Source organism: Quercus suber, unplaced genomic scaffold (assembly GCF_002906115.3).
Source record: "Quercus suber isolate HL8 unplaced genomic scaffold, Cork oak 2.0 scaffold_260, whole genome shotgun sequence".
In the NCBI taxonomy this organism is placed as follows: Eukaryota; Viridiplantae; Streptophyta; class Magnoliopsida; order Fagales; family Fagaceae; genus Quercus; species Quercus suber.
The window spans coordinates 251266-278441 of NW_027069716.1; the positions used below are offsets into that span (position 1 = coordinate 251266).

The 27176-nt window shown below is 34.9% G+C and overlaps 1 protein-coding gene across 1 annotated transcript; it reads left to right on the forward strand.

The window, feature by feature from the left end:
• Positions 1 to 7653: 7653 nt before the first annotated feature.
• LOC111988281 (alkaline/neutral invertase CINV2) lies at positions 7654 to 20670 on the forward strand. The gene is made up of 5 exons (XM_065781220.1): positions 7654 to 7910; positions 8127 to 8553; positions 8942 to 9373; positions 14057 to 14111; positions 20176 to 20670. The coding sequence occupies exons 2-5, from the start codon at positions 8155 to 8157 to the stop codon at positions 20469 to 20471; spliced, it is 1182 nt and encodes a 393-aa protein (XP_065637292.1). The 5' UTR covers positions 7654 to 7910; positions 8127 to 8154; the 3' UTR covers positions 20472 to 20670.
• Positions 20671 to 27176: the final 6506 nt, after the last annotated feature.

Below are 27176 nucleotides of genomic sequence, written 5' to 3' on the forward strand. Positions count from 1 at the left end.
TAACTAAATTGAGGCATTTTATGCATTTTAATTTCAATTAAATAAGTGGGTTCTAATTATAGTCAATTTGTAAATTGTGAATTATCTTTTAAATTATATTAATCAGAATTGATATTCTTATTTTAGATCAAGAATTTTGGTTAAATAAATTTGAGATTACACAATTAGAGTAGACTAGTTTTAAAAAATTATGAAATATATAAAAATTAAATAAATTTAAAATAATTTAGATAATAAACATCACTTTACATGCCAAAACATTTACAAGTCAATAAAAAAAAAAAAACAATAATATAAGCCAAAAGAAAATCATATTTTTCACTGATAACAATGTAATAAGGATATCTAACTCATATCCATAATTTTCCTTGTAAAAATAAAAATAACAAAAGTGTAGTATACATACCTATAATTCTCAATACACAAAAAGGGTTTTTATTTTGCAAAATAATAAATGCTTCTGTGGGGGTCAAAAGCACTTGGAACAAGGATGGGCGTCTTGAGGCTCTAATCGTCACAATTAATTTGTTAAACAAGAGGGTAATCCACAATGGGAAGACTGAACAAGTATAATCAAGAATCAAAATGAATGCTTAGATTTAAAGACATGAATACACTTTTGTCGATGTTACAAGCAAGCTTTTATAAGCAGAAAACACTTCTAAGACTTAAGCGCTTTCTCTCCCCATTTTTCCAGTCCCCATTTAGTGTGTAGGAAGATATTATTTACACCTCAGATAATCCTCCCCCTTAGTGGATTACCAGGCTAGATGTCAGTAGATCTTTGTCTAATTAGGTTTCTCTTCCCTTAATTTCAAGATGAAAATGGACTTTTGGAGTGTCAACATTGTTTAGGCCGGTCATTTAGCATTAAATGCGAAGTGCATTGGGTAGAAACACCTAATTATCGTGGAGGTGAATATTGCTTAGATTGTGTGCCACTTTTCTTGGCTCCTCGGTTGTTTTCTCAGCAATTCCTTCTTCATCGGCTGTTTTAACCATCAGATGAAACCTTCTTGCTGCACAATGAGTCTTCTCTTCTCTTCTTGGGAATAAAGGATCCAGCCCCACTCGGCCTTTTCCCCTAATAAAATAATAAGGGAGAGGTTGGAGTTAGAATTACAAGTTACAACAATATAAGAAAATGAAATTAAGAGAGTCAAGATAAATTTAAAGAATAGCATACAGTAGATATCATAGGAGTTAGATTAGAGTTTTCTTTACTTATTATATATATGTGTGTGTGTATTCAATAGTTATAATGGAATGGTGTATTTGAACATTAGATGTCTCCTTTTAAAAACACTAGGAGGTAGTAACCTATATTATACAAGTCAGTTATATATTTAACTCTTTTTAAATTGTTATCCATCTCTATTAAAACAAATGAATTGGATATTACCACATTATTAATGTTCAAATACACCGGGAGGTACTAACCTATACTGTGGGTGGGTAAAGCCCAGCCATTTGTAGTGGGCTTAAAGCCCAAGCTGAGGACTAGTCTATGTCCAAGGAGGCTAAAATAGTCGAGGGGTATTTCGCGTGAAAGAAGGATACATAGGGACGAAGAAACTCTGTCTGAAGAGAGCATCATTGTTCTGAAGAGACGATCATCCTCGGATGGAGGGGTTTTGGGGTCATGTAAATATCTGGGGCGTTCAAATGAATTTACTAGTGACTTCAACAATTTGGATAAGCTTTAGACACGCCTAGAGATAAGAGGAACAGAGAAATATCTAGAAAGAAAAGCTACCACCACCGTATTAAATGCATTGCAGCAACTTTCCTGGCTGCATTTATGTGGAAAAGACCTCTAAACAGTACAACTTCAGCTACCGTCATTCACAAAAGTTAAGGGAAATACATGACATGACATGGACTCAAGTAGGGGGTTGGATGGAGAACAAGTAGACGATAGGGATGGTAGTGGAGAAGGATATATAAGGAAGGGTTCCTAATGAAAAGAGGGGGAGGAAAAAGAAAAAGAAAAAAGGAGAAGTGTAACCGATATTCAATCTATTATAAGTCTCTTCGGATTTGAACTCACTTGGTCTTGACGGGTACTTTTATGCTGGTTTATACTTACATGCTGTGATCAATCGTTGTTAGCTCCATAGTTAACCTAACTCTATCACTCACATTCTACAAATTCATTGTTTTTGAGCTTGGGCCACAAATCCTAACCCTATATATACTATACAAGTCAGTTATATAGTTGACTCTTTTTAAATTGTTATCCATCTATATTGAAATAAATGAATTGGACATTACCACATTATTAATACTTAAACAAATATTGACTATCACAGTAGTAGATATTTTATATATAAAAATATAACTCTACTAAACCTGTCCTTATTTGATAATGATTTATTTGAGGATATGATAGGGATATTACAAATTCTAGAACATAAGTCTTTCAAACTAATGTACGGTCACGAAATATAGTTAAACATTTATTTACTATATTGTTAAAGTGACACTAATCACATTCATTACAACTTCAATTTTTCAATAATTTGTAGAAAATTATTCAATACTTCCATTACCATAGCAATGCTCCATTCTCTAGGTCCCACCATTAATTTAATTAATGCAGGGTCAACCCGATGTATTTTGGGGTCTAAAACAATAACTAAATTGAGGCATTTTATGCATTTTAATTTCAATTAAATAAGTGGGTTCTAATTAACTCAACTGGTAAAATCTTTAATAGTTGAATAAGAGATAAGAGATATAAGGTTCAAACCTTGTCTATACTAAAAAGCAAAAACCGATTGATGTCTTGGTCTAATGATAAAGAGCTATCATCAGAAGTGGACGCCATATGTTGAAACTCTCCAATTTCAATTAAATAATATTTTTACTAAAAATCTATTTTCTAGATGCATGTTTACTAATTAAATTTTGTTTTAAAGTTCTGATAACATATCATTTTCAATTAAAAATATGACTAATCCTCATAATCTTTCTTGTGATATAATCGATCTTGTATATGATAATATCAATTTTTAAATTTGGAAAACTTCTTTGTACAAAGTAGCAACGGCAAGTGTTGTATTATTAGTAAAATTCTCTAAGCAACATGCATTTTCTTTTAAGGGGAAATCATTCTTTACAACCTTAAACTATATTTCATGTTACACTTTGCATCTTAAACTTTTCGAATGTACTTTTTTGCAACCTAAACTATGACTCTTGTTATATTTTGCACCCCGATGTTAAGTTTGCTGTTAACTTAGATGAAAAAAATATGACACCACGTGAAAAGACTTAATTGCCCATTTTCTTAATGCTTTAAAAATAAAAAGATAAATTACATTTTACCTTCCTAAACTACATTCTTTATTACATTTTGTACCCTAAACTTTAAATTTTCATTCAAGTTAACAGCAAACTTGACGGCAAGGTGCAAAGTGTAATATGAGCTGTAATTTAAGGTGCAAAACGTGCATTCGAAAAGTTTAGGGTGCAAAGTTTAATATGAGGTATAGTTTAGGATGGTAAAGTTTAATTTTCCAATTTTATAAAGTATCTAACCTTTTGAATATAAATTTATTTGACATTTTCATTTTCACAAAACTTAATTTTTGTTAACAACTAATATATTACTTTATAAAACAATGAATGTGGAGCACTATATTAAGAAGTTGAAATTTAATTTAAATTTTTTTAAAAAAAATTCAAAGAAAGGGGTGTGGATGTGGACTACCGTATTACTCTAAAATTTTTAGGGTAAAATATGGTAACTATTCTCAAGTTTGGACTAATGTCAAACAGATTCAATACATTTTAAAACTGACTAACTTAGTCCCTAAACAAAAACATATTGTGTAACACTATTTATTACTCTTCTCTCTTGTTCCCCTTCTCTCTCTTAGACCTCAAATTCACCACAACCAACCAACAATCACGGCCACAACCAAAAACACAACCAAAAATAAACCCATACCAAACCCACAACCACTAGTGGCGATGACCACCCCCAACCAACCAACAACCACTGCATTCTCTACAACCCAAAACAAACCCATACGAAACATAGCCAAATCCAGCCACATACCCACACCAATTCCATTACCAAACCCACACTCACAAAGTGCTTTCGGAGAGAGAAATAGTGAATGCAATGATAAAGAATGTGTGAACGTGAACCTTGTAAAGCTATTATATAGTGTGAAACATAGTTTGTACCATGTAAAAGTGGTCACTTTATATTACATAGATAAAACAATGTATTCTGACTTATGTGTCTTCTAGACTCTACCAACAAAGATAAAACAAAGAATAACACAAACTAAAGCTTGTCTACAGGTACAAAACCAAACGAAGTGAGAGAAGTTTTACACAAATCTGAAATATAGATTTTAAAGCCAAACCTGAAGGAAATGCTTGGTCATAGAAGAAAGTTCCAAGCATTCCTACAAAGAAGCTTAAAGATATCACTTTTTAATGTTTTAAAATGAAGAGTGGCAAAATTTTTAGCAATGAGTACAAAAAACAAGACTTGAGGTTGAGATTTGTTGGTCTTTTGGTTTTAGTTTTTCTTTGTTGAGAGAGAGACAGAAAGAAAGATATTTTTTCAGCTTTTGTATGGAGATCACGAGTTCCACACTTTGAAACTCCCACACAGAGTAAATGAAGCATCTAGCACATTTAAAGAATATATTTTTGAAAAATGCTAAAGCGTATACAAATTTTATTACATATATAAAATATATTAACTGATGTGGTACATAATGTGATTTGCAGGGTTTCATCCACCTAATAAATGAATGTTTAATTTGTCTTTTTATGTTTGATGATACATCAATTTATAAGTTTATGTAATTTATTTTGTATTAACCCAGTATTAATTTATCATTCCTACAAAGAAGCTTAAAGATATCACTTTTTAATGTTTTAAAATGAAGAGTGGCAAAATTTTTAGCAATGAGTACAAAAAACAAGACTTGAGGTTGAGATTTGTTGGTCTTTTGGTTTTAGTTTTTCTTTGTTGAGAGAGAGACAGAAAGAAAGATATTTTTTCAGCTTTTGTATGGAGATCACGAGTTCCACACTTTGAAACTCCCACACAGAGTAAATGAAGCATCTAGCACATTTAAAGAATATATTTTTGAAAAATGCTAAAGCGTATACAAATTTTATTACATATATAAAACATATTAACTGATGTGGTACATAATGTGATTTGCAGGGTTTCATCCACCTAATAAATGAATGTTTAATTTGTCTTTTTATGTTTGATGATACATCAATTTATAAGTTTATGTAATTTATTTTGTATTAACCCAGTATTAATTTACATTATTTTTGTGAGTTTTTTTTAAGAAAAAAAAAATACTTTTTATCTATTGGCTAACTCTTGATACATAGATTAAAATTTGGGTGTCTTATGTGACTGCTTAACTTGCCTAAAATATGGGCCAACCATGAATTAATGAGACCATTACTATGAAAGAAGAAGAAGAAGTTTTATCCTCAACCGTTACTATACGCGAGAAGAAGAAGCTTTATCCCATAGTACTAATAATCTTGTCTATTTTTCTATCATTCATATCAAAAAATTTTTTTTGTCTGTTTAATATTTACAGTAAAAAGATACCATTAACGGGTTGTTTTTATAATATTTGTTAATTGACAACTTTCAGAGTAAGTTTTAATACCACTATTATAGAAAAAAAATATCCAAAATGTCAATTTTTTTTTTTTTTACATAAAATGTTTCTAAAAATATTTATTAAATTAATACACATTTGTTAATTTTTTTTCCATAATAAAATTAGTAGTAATTTTAGTATTTTCCTCAATTGGCACGTGGGTCTATGAGGATGGAGAAAAAACAATGAGAGAAAGGACAGGTAGAATAAGAGACCTTAGTTTAGGGTTTCGGCAAAATTCCCAGCTAACTAACACACAGGACCACCCAACCGCTTGTGAGGCAAAAGTGCAATTAGGCAGACATTTTGGACAGGAAACACAGCTGTCAATCAATTAAAATAATCTTCGGACTACTCCTACCTAACCATAATTAATAATATTAATTTTTTTTGTCAGCAATTAATAATATTAATTAGTCAGATTATCAAAAAAAAAAAAAAAAGTCAGGGCATCACTTTACTATTACATTAAAAACGGGAAAACAACTTTGTAAATTATGACACCATTATTACTTCACAAACATAAAACGGATAAAACAAAAACAAGTTCACCAGCCAAAAAAGAAAGGGTACGGCTAACAAGTGATATTTTAAGAAAGTTTAAATACAAAAAATTTCTAAAAGTATTTTTTAAATCAATGCTCTAAACATATCTATTAACTTTTTATTTGACACAGCTGATCCCTTGTGCTTATCAGGCAGCAGACATGGAGGCTATTGCTGCTAACAGAGCGTTGGAGTTTGCAAGGGAAATTGGAATTAATGATGCTATTTTGGAAGGAGACTCTAGCCTTGTCCATCTAGCTTTAAAAAGGGGTGAACAATCTTTATCTCCATTTGGGTTGTTGGTGGAGGATATTAAAGTTTCTTCAGCTAGTTTTCGTACATTACTTTACTCTCATACAAAGAGAGAAGGTATGGAATTAATGATGCTATTTTGGAAGGAGACTCTAGCCTTGTCCATCTAGCTTTAAAAAGGGGTGAACAATCTTTATCTCCATTTGGGTTGTTGGTGGAGGATATTAAAGTTTCTTCAGCTAGTTTTCGTACATTACTTTACTCTCATACAAAGAGAGAAGGTAATAAGGTAGCTTATGTATTAGCTAAGCATACGATTCATGTTTTAGATTATGTAGTGTAGATGGAGTTTGTTCCTCCACTTTCTTACGTTTTATTTTAGGCTGATTTAGCCAATATTGTTCAATAAACGTCCTAACAAGCCGGATTCTCCAAAAAAAAAAAAAAAACTTTTTATTTGACATTGAAATTCTATTTTAACATAATTTTAGTGTATATGTATAAAATTTTTTTCTAACTTGAATTCGACTCCTATCTCTTAGAGATGTCATCATGTCAAAAATGTGCGGTGATAATTAATTAAAAAAAAAGAACAATAACAAAATCCACAACTTCCTATGGGTGAATTATGGACAGACATAAATTTACAACTTTACATAACCTACAACTTTACCATAATTTCGCTTGATAAATTATGGGTAGCAGAGTTAGTGTAAGTAGTGGAGTAAAGTGGTGGTCCAAGTTTGCCATCGCTGATCGCTGCATGGAGGGCTGTGGATTTTATTGTTTTATTTGAAAAAAAAAAGAAAAAAAAAAAAAGAAACTGAAACAAAAACAAAAGAAAAATAGGTAGAGTGGGAAAAATCCCAAAAAAAATGAAAAGTCAGAGGGCGTCAGAAACAAAATCGATTTTGAGTCCACGTGAGACAGCTCCGGGCAAACCAAATTTTCCTCGTGCGGTCTTACCGGCTATTCCTATCTCTCTCTCTCTCTCTCCCCACGTAGATTTAGTTAAGAGTTTCGACAATTGGACTTTTCGGATTTGATAGATTAATTAAAAAAAAAAAAAAATTCTATTAGGGGAAGGTCACTTACCCCCTATTTTTTCGGTTTTGTAATTAATTTGGAAAAATGAATATCCGTTTGCATTTGAGACACTGTTTCTCTCACCTATAAATATCAGCTGCGGAGGACATGCTCATTTTTTCTCCTCGTCTTCCTCGCTCTTTCATTCTTTTTTTTTTTTTTAAATTTTTTTCCTCCTTCTCCTCCGACCACCACAGAGTGCCGGCGAATTCGCCGGCGATAAAACGAACCCGTTTATTCTCCTCCTCATCCTTCCTATTTGAGCTTCGCTCTTCGCCTTCTATACTATACTCTTACCCCCCCTCTCTCTCCCTCTCTCTCCTTATTTGGATCTTTTGCCTCTTTTCAGATCTGGTTGTTCAGGTACAGATTGCTCAATTTACTCGCAAATTATAGTTCGTTTTTTTTCCCACTCTTTATCATCTAATTGCTTCGTTGTTGATCTTGATCTGCCATTGTAGATTTTGAAAATTGATCCTTTTTTTTTTTTTTTTTCTAATTTTTGCAATAGATTAGGTAATTAAAGTTCTGTAATAATGTGGTTTTTGTTTGAAACTGTGTGTGTGAGACTTGTTGCAGAGTTCGATTTTGAGGGAGAGAGAGAGATATGGATGGGAGCAAAGAGATAGGAGTAGGTGTGGGACTTAGAAACGTGAGCTCGCATTGCTCCATCTCGGAAATGGACGACTACGATCTCTCTCGTCTTCTCGATAAGCCGAGGCTGAACATCGAGAGGCAGAGATCGTTCGACGAGAGGTCGTTGAGTGAGTTGTCGGTCGGTCTAGCCAGAGGAGGATTAGATAACTTTGAGAGCACGTTCTCCCCCGGAGGAAGGTCCGGGTTTGAAACCCCGGCTTCTTCGGCTCGGAACTCATTCGAGCCTCATCCAATGGTTGCTGACGCTTGGGAGGCTCTTCGCCGCTCTTTGGTGTATTTTCGGGGTCAGCCGGTCGGGACTATTGCTGCCGTTGACCATGCCTCTGAGGAAGTTCTAAACTACGATCAGGTATATATACCCCTTTTGATATTGTGTGATCAGCTCACTGTGTAATCTACTATGATCCAATTCATGTACCTTGTTATATGTTTTAACATGATGAAAAGCTATGTGAACCTGGGGTATTAATTGTTATGAACTTAGTATACAACAATAACAACTACAACAACAACAACCGGGTCTTGCTCCCAAATTTTTGGAGTTGCTATGGATCCTCAATAGATTAGTATAGGTAGACTACATATTTTCTATCCAAAGTCATTCTCTTTCACTGCATCCGGGGTCTGATATAGTGCCTCGCTGGTAAGGGACGACCCAACTGGTATCTGTAGTGGATCCTTTCTCACTCACTTCGTGTATGTTTTATAAATCTAATTTGATGTGTGTTTTGCTTTAGGTTTTTGTACGAGATTTTGTTCCTAGCGCTCTGGCTTTCCTGATGAATGGTGAGCCTGACATAGTCAAGAATTTTCTCTTGAAGACTTTGCACCTTCAAGGGTGGGAAAAAAGAATAGACAGATTTAAACTTGGGGAAGGTGCAATGCCAGCCAGCTTCAAAGTTCTTCATGACCCTACTCGAAAAACAGATACACTTATTGCAGATTTTGGTGAGAGTGCCATTGGGAGAGTTGCTCCCGTTGACTCTGGATTTTGGTGGATAATTCTGCTGAGAGCTTATACAAAGTCCACAGGGGATTTAACTCTTGCAGAAACATCAGATTGTCAAAAGGGGATGAAGCTTATTTTAACTTTATGTCTGTCGGAGGGGTTTGATACATTCCCAACTCTGCTTTGTGCAGATGGATGCTCTATGATTGATCGAAGAATGGTAAGCTGCCTCTAAAATGATTTTACTCATATATACTTTTTTATTTTTATAAATAATTTTTGTCAATGGTGCTTGGATAATGCTTAGCTGCTCCTTTACCAATCTGTTTGGTTCTTATTATGAAATATATGAAGTTTCTATGGGAAAGCAAGGTCACCTCATTAAGTGGTCTTGGTTGATGTTGACCGGCCAATTTTAGTTTCAAAAGAAGAGCAATTGAACCAATGAAGAATTAGCTTGCTCAGTACAATGTTTTCTTTTAGCCATGTTGTTCTTTGGTGTGGAATTCAGGTCTAAGTTTAATGGCTTCCTGGAATAATTTCTTTTCTTATGACTAAATAAATCCTTGTTTTCATAGATATATATGTTGTTAGAGACAATGAACATTATTTTCACTGAATATTTATTTACTTGGATTGGTTTTAGCAGTGTTTGAGCATATTGCAACAGAGACTTTGAGTTCTAGAATGATCTATTAAGCATTAAAAGATAATCGCATACATGTAAAAAAAGAAGAAGAATAAAACTCTTAAGACGTTTGCATTGTTACAATGCTTCATTCTAAGTGTAGCAACAGGATTATTATTTATTTGTAAAAGCCTCGAGAAGGAGAGGAAATTCTTAATCATAACATATGTGACAAATTTTATTGTTTTGTAATGCTCACTGACTTGTAAGGATGGATAACCCAGTTTCTCTTGTTCCCTGTGCACTTCCCTCTTTTTGATGTGCTTTAGTAGGATATGGAAAGGATTTACATGAAGATGCATATATTTATTTATTTGTTTTCTTTAGTCTGTTGAGGATGTTTCCAATTTAGTATCCCCAAATAGAATGAATGCAAATGCTTTTATTGATCGTTTCATAGTCCTTTTCATGTTCTTTATGGGTCAACCCCTCATCTAAATTAAGATTTCCTTTTATAACTGTTCAATGAGGATGCTGACTTTTCATTCCATATCCCTTGTAAAAGTAAGTCACACAACTGTTCTTAATTCTCTCTTTCCAGAATTATTCTCTACAATATATTACTTTGGCTCTTATCATTTTTGTTTTGGTTGAAAATTTTCTTTAGTGCTTGGTGTTGACTCCAAGCAATCCTAGGTGGTGACTCCTAGGTTCTATCTTTCTTTTTTCATTGCTTGGTGTGAACTCCAAGTAACCTAGATGTGACTCCTATGTTCTATAATTTTTGTTGTTTTTTCGTGTTAAAAAAAATTCCCAATAGACATTCCCCTTGAGAATTCTTCTATCTTTTATCAATTTTAATATCAAAGCCCTCTGTTCTGCATCAATTCTTTTCTTTCAAGTAAGTGCATTTGGCAACTCAAACTTACATTATTGAAAGAGGGAGTACATGGGAGTCATTCTCTAAGCCAATTCAAGAAGATCAAACAAAAATGGGATGAATTTGTTAGTGATGCCCCCTCTGTTTGATTCCTTGCTCAACTTTCTCATTCCTTGGCCCCTGCTTATTCAGATAATTGTTGATGCCTTTTTTTTTTTTTTAATTTAATTTTTTTATATTATTTTAAAACTACACTATCAGCTGTTAAATCTCATTTTATTAAGGTTTTTTTTTTTTTTTTTTTTTTATTTTTTTTTAATTTAATTTTTTATATTATTTTAAATCTACACATTCAGCTGTTAAATCTCATTTTATTACGTTTTTTTTTTTTTTCAAGTTTTAAATTTTAAATTTTTTAAAGTTGAAAAATCATTTCAATGCATTTTCCTCTACTTGATGAAAAAGCTACCACTAAGCCAAGGCCTAGGGGTGTTGAATAGCATAGATTTTGATGATTTAGCAGGTTTTGCATAGTTTGATGCTTTGGCTAAAACAAGTGCATTGTAGTGAACATCAACTAGTTTATAGCTACAATTAGATTCGAAACAAGTTTGTGGGGAGTAAAATTAACGGTTGTCAAATTTTTGAGAATATGGTTTTATTCAGAAACTCTTCTTGATTGACTTCACTGCATTTCCTTAGTTACTCTTCTAATTAAAGAAGTATTATTTTAATTTTTTCCCTTATTATCTCCATTTTTATTTTTTTTTTGGTATAAAAGGAATTCATCCATAACCTGGTTCTTGTGCCAAGCATGCTTATGTTATCATAGTGGATTGTTGTTGTATGGGTAAGCAAGCTGGGGAGTCTATGATTACTTATTGTTAAATTGTTCTATGGATAGTGATCCGTAGTCTTTCATTTTATGCCTCTTTGGGGTGCATTGGCGTATGCCAAAGAGGGTGTAGATTTGTTGGCATATTGGAAGGGGCAGTTTTCTAGGCAGAAAAATGGTGATATTTGGAATGCAATCCCTCTATGTCATGTGGATTATTTGGAAGGAACAAAATAACTGGACATTTGAAGTCCTTGAATGATTAATGTTGGCTGTGAAGTTGATTTTTCTACATACTTTGTATGATTGGATGGCTCCCACAAGTGGTCATTCTGTCTCTAGTTTGCTGGATTTAGATGCACCTTCAGTTCACAACCCGTGTATTTGATGGTGTTTCATCTTTGCTCTTTTTTATGTGAATAAAAAACTTAAAGAAAAAAAAATCCTAATAATCTTTTGGGACGCTATTTTTTGAGCTCCTTATCACTTTTCCTCTTTGTATCTTGAAACCAGTTGGACTTTTTTTCCTCCACTATGAACATGAGTACCTAATGTTCTTTTATAAAGTACACAGTGATGAAAGACAAACAACAAAATTTGCAACAATAAATTAAAGAATAAGAAAATAAAGGATGGGACCTAGGATTTAGCACCTTGGCTTGCTTGGATTCAAAATCAAGTGAAAGAAAATTCTAGGAGTCAACACCTAGGGTTGGTTGGGGTTGGCACCAAACAATTGAAATAACACTAGTGAAAACTTTATTATCAATTAAACTTTGTCTTATAAAATTGAACCCAGGGCTTCTTAATAGAGTTCCAAAACATTGCTTACAAGAAAAGAACTTTAACTCCTGATCCATATAGGAAAAGAAAATTCCTAACTAAGAGATTGGGCTTAGGTCTTTGGGCCCAATTGATAGTAGACTCCTTATATCCTGTGTCCACATCACACAAATTTTATGTTTAGCTTCAAAATTCACCTATGATTTGATGACAAATTTAGTTTCAAAATTTTATGTTTAGTTTCAAAATTCACCTTATGTCTAGTTTCAAAATTCAACCAGTTTCAAAATTCAACCGTGAAATGTATTTACTTTTTAATGCATGTTATCGCTTACATTGTTCTTCTTCTTTTTTTCATGCTATATTGCAATAGGAGTATGGGGAGAGTGAAGAACATTGAAGAGCAAGATGCTCTCCAAGTTAGGCCCCCAAAAAGACCACTTGGAGCATTTATAATTTATTAGTAAGATTCACGCAATTCAGTATATATTCACTTGTTTTATTTATCCTAATGCTATATTCAAGAAAGTGAGTTTTGTTCAATTTGGATTTTTAGTAAAAAGTAAGTAGAAATGATGAAAGCTGAAGGCATTGTCAAGATAAGCAAAGCTGTAAGTTGACTGTTTACCAGTGAAAACACTTATTTGAGATCTGTCCAAATTAGGGATGGCAATTTAGATCCGACCCGCGGATACCCGGCCCGGCCCGACCCTAATAGGTCGGATTTTACCCGGCCCGATAAAGAATAGGGTCCGGACCCGACCTGAAACCCGACCCGGATATGACCCGGTTACCAGAAAATTACTAAAATACCCCTGCTATATATATATGGTTGTAACTTGCAAACCCTAACTCCCTAATTCACTAACCCAGACCCAGCCGCCTCTCCCTAACTCTCAATCTCTCTCTCTCTGTCACTCACGCCCTCAATCTCTCTCTGTCACTCACGCACGCCATCAAACTCAATCTCTCTGTCACTCACGCAGCCACGCATGGCACGAGCACGCAGTACTCAGCCACGCACGAGCACACAGCCACGCACAAGAGCACGCAGCCACGCCTCGGCCTCACAGTCACTCCTCAACCTCACTCTGAGCCACGCCTTGGCCTCACAGTCACTCCTTCAGCTCTCTCTCTCTCTGATCTCGAACAGGGCCAAGACTTTCACCTTCAGCCACGCCTCAGTTCTTTATATTTATTTATTTTTTTTATCTGAAATCTCCTCCCCTGGTTTGGTTATTTCTGGGTTTGCTTTGAGGATTGAAAAATGGGATTTTTTTTCAAAAAAAAAAATTTATTTGGGTGTGGCTGTGGAGATTTGAAAAGAAGGGATTTTTGGGATTTGTCTGTTTAGCCGTGGGTTTGAATCGTTTGATGTTGAGTTTGGACTTTGGAGCTTGTTTCAAAAAATCTTTCTTTCTAGTTAGGCTTAACGGGGCCCGCGGGGGCAGGTCCAGGCCCCGGAAAAAAAATCTGTTTACTAAACGGGCCGGGTCCGGGCTGCGGGTCTTGCCCCGCGGGTCGGGTCCGGGTATGCAAAAACCCAGCCCGAACCCGACCCGTTGTCATTCCTAGTCCAAATCTCAAAACCGAGATGCAGTAGATGACATTGGTGGATATCTAAATTTGAACATGTTGTTACAGTGGATCCATAGTTAAAGAGTTCAATTAGAGAAGAATTTTCTTGATTGAAAACAGTGCAACTAGTGAGTCAAGATTGTTTTGGTGCTTACTGCCATGATCATGACATGATTCTATATGTTATAATTATCCTCAGTCAAGGGACAAGAAACAAGAATCACCCTTGGATGGTCCAAATGATGAAGAAAGAGGTGATGATTTCGATCTTCAAAGCTTGTTTATATAAACAATTTCTCCAAGCAAAATCTCTACAGATGCTCATTTTGCATTTAAGGAAAAAAAAGTATATGATAACTTGGACCACCAACCATATCCTCCACCAAGAGCATCATAGGAGCCACCAACCAAACCATAACCAACACGAGGTGGATAACATGGAAGCAGTCCTGCCTTTTGTGAATTTGATCCTCCAGACTTTTGATCTGCCTATGGTTTTGCAAGAGAACACTGCAAAACTTGGCCTGAAAATCAGATCAAACCAAGCAATGTGAATGACTAATTTAATTTTGTTTGAAAAAAGAAAAATGCATTAAGAAACAAATGAATGATCACCATCAAGTTCATATTTTTCTGTATTCTTCAGCGCCTTCATGGCACTTGAAGCAGCAAAAGAATCAACATTTTTATGGTTAGCCCAGCTCACAGTTGGGGCATTATCACCTAGCTTAAATTTGGGATTCCACAGCAGTAACTCCTGGCCCAATTTCCATGACAACCTTCCTTAGATCCTGCTCTCCCCAGCTTCTAGGAACATTACCAATGAACAAATGGTGCTTTGCTTGAGATGTTGAATATTATATATTTTTTACCTTGGAGAGAGAGAGAGAGAGAGAGAGAGAGAGAGTTTACCCAAAAGCATTCAACAATTGCNTCAACCTAAGTTAAGGAGTTCCAGAGCATGAAGTAACGGGCTTTCATTCCCGGACCACCTCGCCTATGTCCCCCCCCCCCCCCCCCCGCGGATTTCTTGAAAATGTGTGCACGATATGATAAAAGGCCCCTAGTTGTAACCAATGAAAAGCTAAGGTAGAGCCTCGGAGCCGGCCCAAGTGAAGATTGGCACTCAAAGGCTTGAGAAGCAACCCGCAAAAGCCGTGGAGACAGCTGACTCGCCAATCAGGCACACCGTGAGGCTGACTACAGTGGACTGCGAGGTTACAATTCCTGTTTCCATTTTTCCCTATTTTACATAGTAGCAGCAAAAATGCCATTTGAAGACTTTAATGGAGGGTATCTCGTCTCCTCAACTCTCTTTTTTCTTTCTTTCTTTAATCTGCTGCATCCCTCCCTCTCTATTACATCCCTCACTCATCTTCCCCACTTTGATTTCTATATTTCCTTTTCTTTTTTTTTTTTCTTTTCCCCTGTTCAAGATTTGTTTGTCCCTACATTTTTTATCTATCTTCTATCTCTTTCTTTTATTTCTTTTCCATCTTTTTAATATTCAAAATATAAGAATGGTTAAAGATATAATTCTCTTAACATATGACATAATATAATTGGCTGACAGGTCATATGCCAATCATGTGTGCAAAGTTTAGCCACAAAATTAGTTATTGCCTTAATCTACAATCTTACTCAATATCTTTTTATTGGAGATGAATTTTGACAAATCCACCATTGGATCACATCTTCTTCCTATATTCTCCACACTTGCAAAATTTCTAGAAAATTAAAGATCAATAGCTATGTCATCAATAAATTGTTTAAATTGCAAGTTTTTGTAATTTAAAATTAAACATAAAATATAAGCTTATAGATTATAAAGTAAAGAATATCCAATTGACACAAAATTTGACATATATATAAAGAGCGTAAAGAACATGCAATTCAACGGTTAGATTTCCAAAATATGTAGTAATGTTTATTTTATTGAGTAAGGTTATAGCCTTAGGCTACAACCAATTTTATAACAAAAAAGGTTAAATCTTGTGAACCATAGCGTAGGTGAAACCCATCTGCCTGCCATCAATGATGAGGTGGCCCATGGGAATGTGCTACACGAAAACCAACAACTAGCTCTTGAGTTGCAGCATGGAGGTTCTTGCCAAGCGACTTCCCCCCTAACTGAAAATATTCTGACAGCTATATTTATTACTATTGCCTTATATGAGTGACATGAAGAAGAATGAAAAAGAGATGTTTTCAGTAGTTTCCATATTGTCTCTTAACTTCCTTTATTTATGTGGTGTGAGATAGAGTTGTTTTTCAGAAAATTTTAGCAGAAAACAATCTATAAAAAAATGTCATATTTTTAATAGGGTTTTTTGTTGACCAAAGATCGTTTTGCTTTGACTTATTTTTCCTGATACTACCAAACACAGGAAAACATAGAAAACTATCTTCATAAGAGGTTTTCTATAGAAACAAACAGAGCATTAAGTATTACTTGAGTTTGTTTTCTAATCCCATGATGCAATTCTTGAATATGACAAACAAATGCTATACTTTGTGGCTCTAACAAGCCCCACATGTCCCAAGAGCCTTATAGCTCAATTAGTTAACACCTTATGGTATTTCCAATCGAGACATCTATGGTTTAAATTTCTTTACCCCTAACTATCGAATTATCAAAAACAAGTGGGGACGTGGAGAAGATCTAAAGGCTTTATAATTACACATGATTTCTAATGGACTGACGTCTATAGACCTATTGACAGAATTGTTGTATGCAAATTGAGCTAGAGGGAGAATAAAATCCCAATTTCTATCATGTTATCCTACTAGACATCTTAATTGGTTCCTAAGACTCTTATTGAAGACCTCACTTTGAAACCTCTAAGTTTGGAGTGTTTTCAATTTTGTCCCTATTTTTTTATTTCTATAATTATGTACCTTAACTTTCATTCTGTTTTCAATGTTGAGTTTTGACCACCTTCCAAACTGTACCATTAAATCCTATAAAAGGACGTAGTTTTGCTATATTTAGATTTCAAATCTAAAGAGAAATTAGAAAAATAGTTTCATACTGAGATAATTATTAAAAAAAATATGAAATTACTTAAAAAAAAATAAAATCAGCCTCCCAATTTTTCCTTTTATTTCTTTCTTCTCTTTCCCCCATCTTCCTCTCTGTCTCTCTCTGTCAATTTCTGGCGATAGCTTTAGTCAGTGATGCTGTCAAAGATACCACCTCGTGATGCTGAACTCGCAATAACATAGTTCTGCCCAGCTCCTATTGGACCTTGATGTTGCAGCTCAGCTCATATAAGAACTTGATCTTGAAGCTCATTGGTTAGATGTTTTGGTGAGTGAGGTTGAGGTTGGATGAGTGCAGAGTGATAGGGTGTTGAAGCTTGTGGAATATGGTAAAGTTGATGAGGCTGTGATGGTCTGTGACAAATATCTTTGTGGATGTTGAGGAAGGAGGACCTGTGGGGTTACACAACAACTACGTATGGATTTTTGTGGGGTTTGGCTTGATTGATGTTTGGGCGGGGGGGAGGGGAATTGGGGATGTGGCAAGTGGTAAGGATAGAACTAAGTGTGTGTTTGGATTTGGTGTTGTGGATTGGGACCATTGGTGGTTCTGGGGTTTAACAGCATTCATTGTTTGCACTTCATGTTTGGGCCATGCAATATATTACTGTTCTCATTATCTTTCTTGTTTTTTTTTTCTTCCTGAGATGGCCTTTCTAAGCATCTTGATATGAAGAAAATCAAAGATTCAGTTGAGATGTGATAGGATCTAAATCTTTGATGTAAGACAGATTAGGGAAAATGTGCCTACAAGTGCTTGTGTTGGGCTTAGGTCTTGGAAAATGTAGGAGAGTGTGATTAGGGTTAATAGTTTGAATATTACTTGGAAAGTAGGGATTTAAAGGGTGAAAAGGGGCTGAAACAAAGAATAATAGGCTGCAGGAAATTTCTGGCTGGAGTAATAAAAGGGTTTTAGTGGTTTACAAATCTACAATGAACAAAGGGAAGCAATCGTTGTAATTCATCTTTTTGTTATCTACTCTTCCTGGGAGCACTGCTTCTTTCTTGAGCTTCAAGGCATTTTAAGGTGCCTTGCCTTGAGGCGCACTTCGAATTGTCCTTGTGCAAGTTTATCAAACCATGGGTGTTTCCGTTCATTGAATATAATGTATAATTGAGTTGCTCTTTCCAATCAATGTCATTCACTCATATAAGATTATTTCTTCCTGTTAGTTAAACATAAAAAAGCTCAACGCCTTGTACCAAGAATAGCACAAAATTACATGGGTTTAGCAGGCCAAGCCTTTTGTTTCACCCCTACCTATCCCCAATCCACACAAAGTTATATTGGCATCAATGATTTATTGAACATTTTTTTTTTTTTGATATGTAATGATTTATTGAACATTATTCTCTTCATGTGTATAACACACAAAAGTGCACGTGCAAATACACAGCTGCACACATCCTTTTGACCTAGGACAAAACCAAAACTTGATTCAACACAAAAATTAAAGGACAGAAACAACAAAAATCACCTGGGGTCGGCACCTAGGGATACCTGGGGTCAGCACTAAGCAGAATAGAAAATCTAGGAGTTGGTACCTAGACTACTAAAATTGTTTCCATAGGAGTACAATATTGTTCTTGTCTGGACTACTAAAATTAAACTCTAACACTGTCTTTGGTTGGGATGAAAGCTGAGGATGGAAAGGGGGGGGGGGGGAGTTGTTGGGGAGAAGAGAAAAGTGGTAAGAAAACTGAGTTTTCTCTTGTTTGGTTGGGAGTGGAAAATTGAGGAGAAAATGAGTGGTTCCAGGTATTTTCCACCTAGGCTACCAAAACACAATTTTTCCAAATGAGAGAGAAAACAAGAGAGAAAAGAGGGCTTCAACTAAAATTACCCAACTACCCTTCACCAATTGCGCTGGAGTGTACCTTGGAGGCCATGGGTTTAGCCCTTTTGGGTAATGTTGCAATGCCACTGACGTTCATTGAGCTCTTTATAAGTGAGCACGGGAAGTTCTTTGGCTGGCATTGTTTGTGGATCTTTGCCGTTCACTTAGCTGGAGTGTAAAAATTTGCAATTATCCATGTCTGCATGTGGACCTTTTCCCACATAGACACTCGTTGTATGGTGGCAAATAAAGGAATGCCCCATTGATTTCTTTCCTTTTAAATTTTATTTATTTATTTATATTTTATTATTTTCCATTTTTATATATGTTGTGAAAATATATTAGAAACTATCCAAAATTTTAGTTATTTTTTTATGTAATTTTTTACACTTGATAAATTCATTCTATCTATGAGTTACCCGTTAGGGTGCAGCCTAGTGATTGGAAGCTTGAAATGAGTTGTAGAACCAGACATTTTGGGTTCGATCCTCACTCTAGGAGTTTCCTAGGATTACTTGATACATGGTTTTGGTGGGTGGGGTCATGTATCCATGGTTTACTCCCTAAGGGTGGGTCAAAAGGGTCCTACCTTAGTAAGATTCCATGTCATCAAAATTTATTTTATTATATAGTCATTCTTACATAATAATTGAAAAATATCTTATAAAACGTATTAAAAAATAAAGTTCTAGGAGCATGGTAGTAAATTTGTACAAACTATCTTTTTCATTCTTCCACTTTTCCATCATTTGTACCAAATAATCAAACACATAAGTCATAAGGTGAAAATCTAAATCTTTTCTATTCTTCTAACATTTTCTATTCTCTCACTTTTCCATACTCCGAAGCCCCAACCAAACATAATCTAATTCTAGTTGGTTTAGGAAACCCTAATTCTATTTCACTTGGGAAACCCTAATTCTATTTGACTTGGGAAATCCTACTTATTGAATTTCAAAAGTAACCTTGACTCTAGGAAATTAAGTGTCCGTTTGGGATTCACTTATTTTGCTGAAATTAAAATTTTTTTGTTAAAAGAACTGTAAATAAAAGTAAAAGTTAGTTCAAATAGTACAGTGAGACTCATGAATAGTAGTAAAAATAAGCTGAATGGTAAAATAAGTTAGTAAAAATAATCCATGCCAAACGGACACTAAATGCTAATAACCCAATTAAATAATAATACCTTATAAAAATAAACATTGACTAATAAAAAATACAATTGACCTCCAAAATTAAATAAAACTAAATCGAGATAAATGTTTCTTTGTGTTTCTTGCTTCTCCTTTTCTCTTTACTTTAGGATAAAACTGTAAAAACAAGAAGCACATATACAATTCTTGAGTTATGCTTTTCAAGTTTGTGTCTGATGTTCATAAGCTTTCTTTTTTTTTTTTTTTGTTGACAATATTTATTTTCCTCTTTATCTCGAGTACAGTGCTTTTGTGGCTGCTGACAGCTGCTTGCATTAAAACGGGACGACCACAGATTGCAAGACGAGCGATTGAGCTTGCTGAGAATCGTCTGCTGAAGGATAACTGGCCAGAATATTATGATGGGAAAACTGGGAGGTATATTGGGAAGCAGGCAAGAAAGTACCAGACATGGTCAATTGCAGGATATTTGGTGGCAAAGATGATGCTAGAGGATCCGTCACATTTGGGAATGATTTCACTGGAAGAGGACAAGCAAATGAAGCCAGCTCTTAAGAGGTCGTCATCTTGGACTTGCTGAAAAGCTCAAGCAAGGAAAAGCAAATAGGAGAAAAAGAATAGAGAAAAAGAGGTGGTGAAACATCTTGTTATATAAATCAATACTATTCTTTGGTGCTTCCTGCCTTGTACGTTTTCATTCAAAGTTTGCTTGTGTACAATAGCCTGTGCTGAGACTAGTTTTGTGATTTTCCAAATAAAAGATGCATTTTATTATTCAAGTTATAAACTTTGGGAGGCATTCTGCAAATGCCATGGTGCCAATTTTTATTAGCTCTTTACAGGCTAAAAGGTGGTGTCAAGTCTTTGCTTTACCAGATAAGAGACATTGCGGATGATCTTATAAATATATTGTGGACTTTTAATTAAAATCACATTGTTCAGTAGTTGTTTTGAAAGCGTATAATTATCTTCTGATCTATTGGTATTCTCTCACAGCTTCTTGCTGTGACAGTTCAGAGAATACTAGGGTTGTGAAACCAACCCTCCCACAATGGGGGTCTGAACAATTCGAGACTAGCCCAATAGGGTGGTTTTGAACAACTCAGTACTCGACTTGAAAAATTACCATATAAATATTGATCAACTTACAACTGAACTTGGCTGGATTATGCTTTAATCAAGGCATTTATTAGAACTTTGTTTGCTATCAAACTTTCACAAAGTTTTTGAGTTAATACTCCTAAGGCATACTTGGTATGTAAGAATAGCAATTAACCTAAGGAATAATTATTTCTTTTTGGAATGTTAGGATTAATGGCTATTTTTAGCTATACTTAGGCTCTGAGGACTAGTTAGCAATGAATTCACCTCATTTGTGTGTGTGTGTGTGTGTGTTTTTTTCTTTTTAAGAGAGAGTTTCAATTTATAGCGTTCGTTTCTGATGATAGCTCTTTATCATCAGACCAAGGCACCAATCAGTTTTTGGTGTAGGCAGAGATTGAACTCCAGATTTCTTATACAACTATCAGAGATTTTACCAGTTGAGCTAACTGAAACCCACACCTTATTTGTGTTGGAATAGACTCTACGATGGAATAACTATTAAATTAGAGGTAGAATATTCATTATTATTATTATTATTATTATAATATTTTGTTTAAATTTATCTTGATCTTTTTCGCGAGTGGCATACAACAAGTGACCATTTTCAAGTATATCATAGGGAGTGACAAAGTCTCTGATTTTTTAAGAAGCATCATTAGCTGAAGATGACAATATTAGCTCCACGAGCGATGTTGAAGTGAGAAATTTTGGCGTGATTCTAGTCTAATTCCGGACAGATACGATTTGTTGACCAAGAGACTATAGTTTGAGAGCTATGATGAGAGGATAGAATTAACGAGAAGTGATAGTAGTGTAGTCAACCCATCAAAAAAAAAAAAAAAAATAGTAGTGTAGTCAAGTCTTAACTCCCCGAGATTGACGACTGAATCGATTTCTACCAGGACAAAATACATGGAGGATGTTAGAGGAGAAAAATTGCGAACTAGGTCAAAAGAGATAGAAATTGTGGAATACACAAATTTAAAATTCCATTCATTGTCATCGCTAAACAGATGAGATAAATAGAAATAATTAGTGACCATAAACCCATTAGTCCGTGCAATGTATCCTACAAAATAGCGTCAAAAGACTTGGTGAAAAGGCTAAAAGCCTAAAACCCATCCTAATAAATGATCTCATCACATAGTACCATAATCAATGCCTTCATCAAGGGAAACCAAACTTCAAACAATCTAAATTTAACCAGTGTAAGACTTGGTGAAAAGGCTAAGAGCCTAAAACCCATCCTAATAAATGATCTCATCGCATAGTACCATAATCAATGGCTTCATCAAGGGAAACCAAATTTCAAACAATATAAGTTTAACCAGTGTGAGATTATGGAGAGAGCGTCACTGAAAAATGAAGAGAGGAGAGAGAGAGAGTATTTAGAAAATATGACGGAGAGAGACAATATTTAGGCATTAAAGAAGTCTTTACAACCTGCTATAGTGAGTTCTTATTTATAAGAACTCACTGTAGCAAGGTTGTAAAAAAATTTGGATATGCATACCTAGATGAAGTGGGTTTTTAATGTAATTGGGTTGTAAAATAGCAATTGGGAGGTTTTACAACCCCCAATGCTAATACTCTAACCAAGATAAGTAAGAAGAGGAGGGGAGCAGATAGACCAACAGCCTTTAAACTTGACATCAGCAAAGCATATGACAAATTAAGTTGGAACGCTATTGAAGTAGTCTTGCGAAAAATGAGATTTAGCCATCAGTGGATACAAATAATAATGCAATGCGTTAGGAGGAGAAAATGGGCTTTTGCCATTTTTTTTTTATAAAAATTCAGCATTTTGCCTCATTTCCCAAACTAATTAGGGATATGCTTCTGTTTTGAAACTTGATTTTCTAAAAATCGAGTTTTAATTTAAAACTCGAATTTTAGACAATCGAGTTATAACAAACTGAAAATTAAAAAAAATAAAAAATAAAAAATTCTGGAACTCGAGCTCCATGAACTCGAGTTCCAAGCAAATTTTTTTTTTTTTTTTAATTGCATTCAGGGAGCCTTATAGTGGCATTTTAAATAGAACTCAAGCTCCATGAACTCAAGTTCCATGCAAATTTTTTTTTTTTGAAGTTTGATTGCCCCATACTTATAGCTGCGTTCAGGGAGCCCTATAATGGCATTTTAAATGGAACTCGAGTTCCATGCAAGGTTTTTTTTTTTTTTTTTTTTTTTTTTTTTTTTTTTTTTTAAATTTTTTTAATTATTATTATTATTATTTATTTTTAAGTTTGATCACCCCATACTCGATTTTCTACAAATTAAGTTTCAAAACAGGGGCATTTCCCTAATTAATTTGAGAAAGGGGGCAAAATGTTGGATTTTTTGTGTGAAAGGGGCAAAGGCCAATTTTCGTTAGGACAATACAACATCCTGGTTAATGAATCAACACAACCAATTATCCCCAACAGAGGCCTTAGATAAGGTAATCCATTATCCCCCTACATCTTCATTCTTTGTGAAAATGCTCTCTCATGCACCCTTATAGACATTGAAACAAGTGGCACGCTAAAGAAATTGAGCTAAGAAAAGGTGGGCCAACCAAACTTGTTATTTGCAGATAACATCCTAATCTTCTTGAATATTTAGAAGGAAGGTCTAGGAAAACTCCACAATGCACTTAAGCCCTTATAACAAAACAATTTTAGAGGATTGCTTAAATCCCTCAATCTCTTCTAGTCACTACTTTAAGAGATCCAAGTACTTTCCAAAGCACAACCACTTGTGGGAAGTCACTCAACAACCTTAGAATTCAACAAGGATATGGAAGGCCATATGGGAAACAAAGAATATAGCTAGGGCATGCCCAATGGAGAGTAGGGGTATGGGGCAAAACATTAGGCCCAAAGACAACAGCTAGTTCCAACAATGCACTTTCGATTTTTTTTTTTTTTGGTTTTCTTTTCCCATAAAAATTTCTAAAAATATAATGTACTTAAGATATCTATTAACTTTCCTCAGAAATGTTGCAACTATGAGAAGGAACGATAGTGAACCTCTTAAAAACAGATCATCTTGCTCTAATTATTAGCAAAATGGAACATACTAGGTACGACGAGGGTACATATTTTTAACACAAGAATAAGACCAAAATGACCAAGAAGATGAACCACGCGAAGGGAGAAACAAGCAGACATAAAACAGGCTATTAAAATTGCATATTCCACATAGGGAGACCTTGTTTAATCGTCACCTCCTACACAACGGCCTAGCCATCAAAATAAAGCTAGCCTGTAGGCATATAACAATAGTCAATAGACATTGAATGCAACCTATGTAAAGCCATAGAGGATATATAGGAAGAAACATCCGACCACCTATTCCTTATGTTCCTGTTTGCACATTATGGTTTTATCAGAATGACAAACAAGAAAAGCTGGTTGAAGAAGAGAAGAATGAGAAGTTGAAGAAGAAACAAGTTATAAAGCAACAATGAGCTAAACGACAGTTAGTAAGTTGTTGCGATGCAAAACGACTTGTAGCATTGTTCTCTTTTATTTGTATAGTTTAGTAACCCTGTGACTAGCACGTGCTAAGATTAAATGTAAGTAGGGATGGCCGTGGTAGGGTATGGATCGGGTATACCTATACCCTACTCGAAAAGTTTACCCTTGGATACCCAAATATCAATACCCATTAGTATCCATACCATTTTACCCGATATATTATCCATGGATATCTATACTCTACTCGGAACCCATTTAATTTAATTTTTTTTTTTTAAATCCAAAACATTTTAACTTAAAAACTAACCAATAGTTTTATCACCCCTCCACGTATATTTTTTCCCACTCTTTGGTTTGTTACTGTATATATATATATATATATATATTATCTCCTCAACCAAACAGAAACTTAGCTCCACCTCAGTCGTTAAAACAAAATCCAAAAGTAAAATCAGAACACAAAATTTTCTGAGCAAGCAAACAAAGACTATAAGAGAGAGAGAGACCGTGGAGAAGGTCGTAAATGCGATCGGAGATTTGGAGGAAGATAGCGGCGGAAACGACGGCATCGGGAGTGATACCATTGCAGTGTGGAGACATAGTGGAGATGAGAGAGAGATCAGCTGGTCTGACCAAGGTGGAGTAGCGTGATTTCGTTCTTCTTGATGATCCGCCTCCAACGCCGTTGCCGAAGTTGGCGAATCTTTCCAATAACGAGAAGAATCCTCTTCATAGAAAAAATGGCAATTTCATTCCTCTGCAATCACATCCGACGGAATCACCATCTTCACTGCCTTTGACGAAGAAGACGACGACTTCTTTTCCATGAACTTCTTCACCATTGTGACTAAGTTGGGATTTGAAGGCTTGGATTTGGTATGGGGAAGACAGATTAGACAGCTTGGAGGACTTGACATTTGACAACGAGTGCTTCTGTCTTTTGAGGACATAGTGGTCTTTTTTTTTTTTTTTTTTTTTTTTAAATATGGGTCGGGTTTGGATAATATCCATACCCTACCCGAACAATTCAGCGGTTAAGCTCTACCTATGAAGAATCGGGTATTACCCGAAACATTTGGATCGGGTAGGGTTGGATATTCATTACCCAATGGGTATGGCCATCCCTAAATGTTAGTAGTTAGTTTAGGCAATTATATTTGTTAGTTGGTTTCGCTCTTAGCCTCGAGTATATAAACAGAGGTTGTATTCATTTGCTAAATTAATCAAAGTTTCATTTACACAGATCTTTGATATAGTATTAGAGTGAAACTTCTAGAGTTTTCTTTTCCTTTGTTGAAACTGAAATGGGAGTTAAACGACAAGCAGTGAAGGAGTACAACGACAATAATGACAAAAGATTTATATGTAAAACGACAAAGAAGAAAAATAAAGGAATTAAACGCATCGTTTGATTTAGTGGAGAGTTAGTTACATATTCTGCTAGATGTCATTGTATTATTGGTTGCAAGTTTGAGAGTTGGTTATGAGTTTTAGGCGCCAATTTTGAGTCTCTGTTTTTCATGTATATAAGTAGTTGTAAGCTAATTATTTTGTAACTAATTTAATAACAGTTTCTTGATTAGTGAATGCAAGTTTTCTTTTCTCTCTCAAAAGCTCTCTCCAAGTTCTCTGTGATTTTCTGTTTTTACATGGTATCAGAGCAAGTTTTCCTTCACTTTCCTTCCAACCAAACAAAGTTTTCTTTCTTAATTAGATTTTTCTTAGCTTTCGTGGCTTAGTTGAGAGATTCGTCAAGTGTACCTTCTTCTTAAACTGCACCACCTACAAGTGCAGTTATGGCAGATGAATCTGCTAATAATCCTTTCTTTTTACCAACAAACGAGAATCTTGGTTTAATTCTTACATCTCAATTTCTCATTGGTCCTAAGAATTACATGACTTGGGCAAGATCTGTGTTTTTGGCCTTGAGTGCCAGAAACAAGTTTGGATTCGTGAATGGTTCAATTCCAGAGCCAAATCCAACCTCACCTTTGTTCAATTCTTGGAGTAGATGCAACACTACAATCCTCTCATGGCTGACCAATTCACTTAGCCCTAATCTTAAAGCAAGTGTGATGTACATCAATTCTGCAAAAGACTTGTGGATTGATCTTAAAGATAGGCTATCTCAGGACAACATACAAAGATTGTTTGAGCTTCAAAAGGAGATTTCACACTTGGTTCAAGGTTCACTCTAGGTGAGTTCCTATTTTACCAAATTCAAGACTTTGTGGGATGAATTTGTCAATTGTCAACCTTTCACAATTTGCACTTGTGCTTAAGTTTGTGGTTCTAAGTCATCTCAGTTAGATGCACAGCATAAAGAACATGTATTTTGTTTCTTAATGGGCTTGAATGATAGCTATGGAAACCTCATTGGGCAAATCTTGCTCATTGAGCCTTTTCCTTCTCTTAGCAAAGTGTGTTCTTTGATTTTGCAAGAAGAGAAAAGAAAGAGTATAGAAAAAACTGTTAATTTGGTTCAACAATTGGATGTTGTGTAATGTATGTGAATAACAATAGACATTTTCAAGGAAATCAAGGTCAGAGCAAAAGTAGTGGAAAAGGAAAGAAGGAAAGACATGTTTGTACTTACTATGACTTTATTGGGCATAGAGCAGATAAGTGCTATAAGCTCCATGGCTATCCTCCTGGATACAAGCCTAAAGGGGTTAACAAGCCAATGGCTAATTAAATTTCAAGAAATTTTGGGTTTG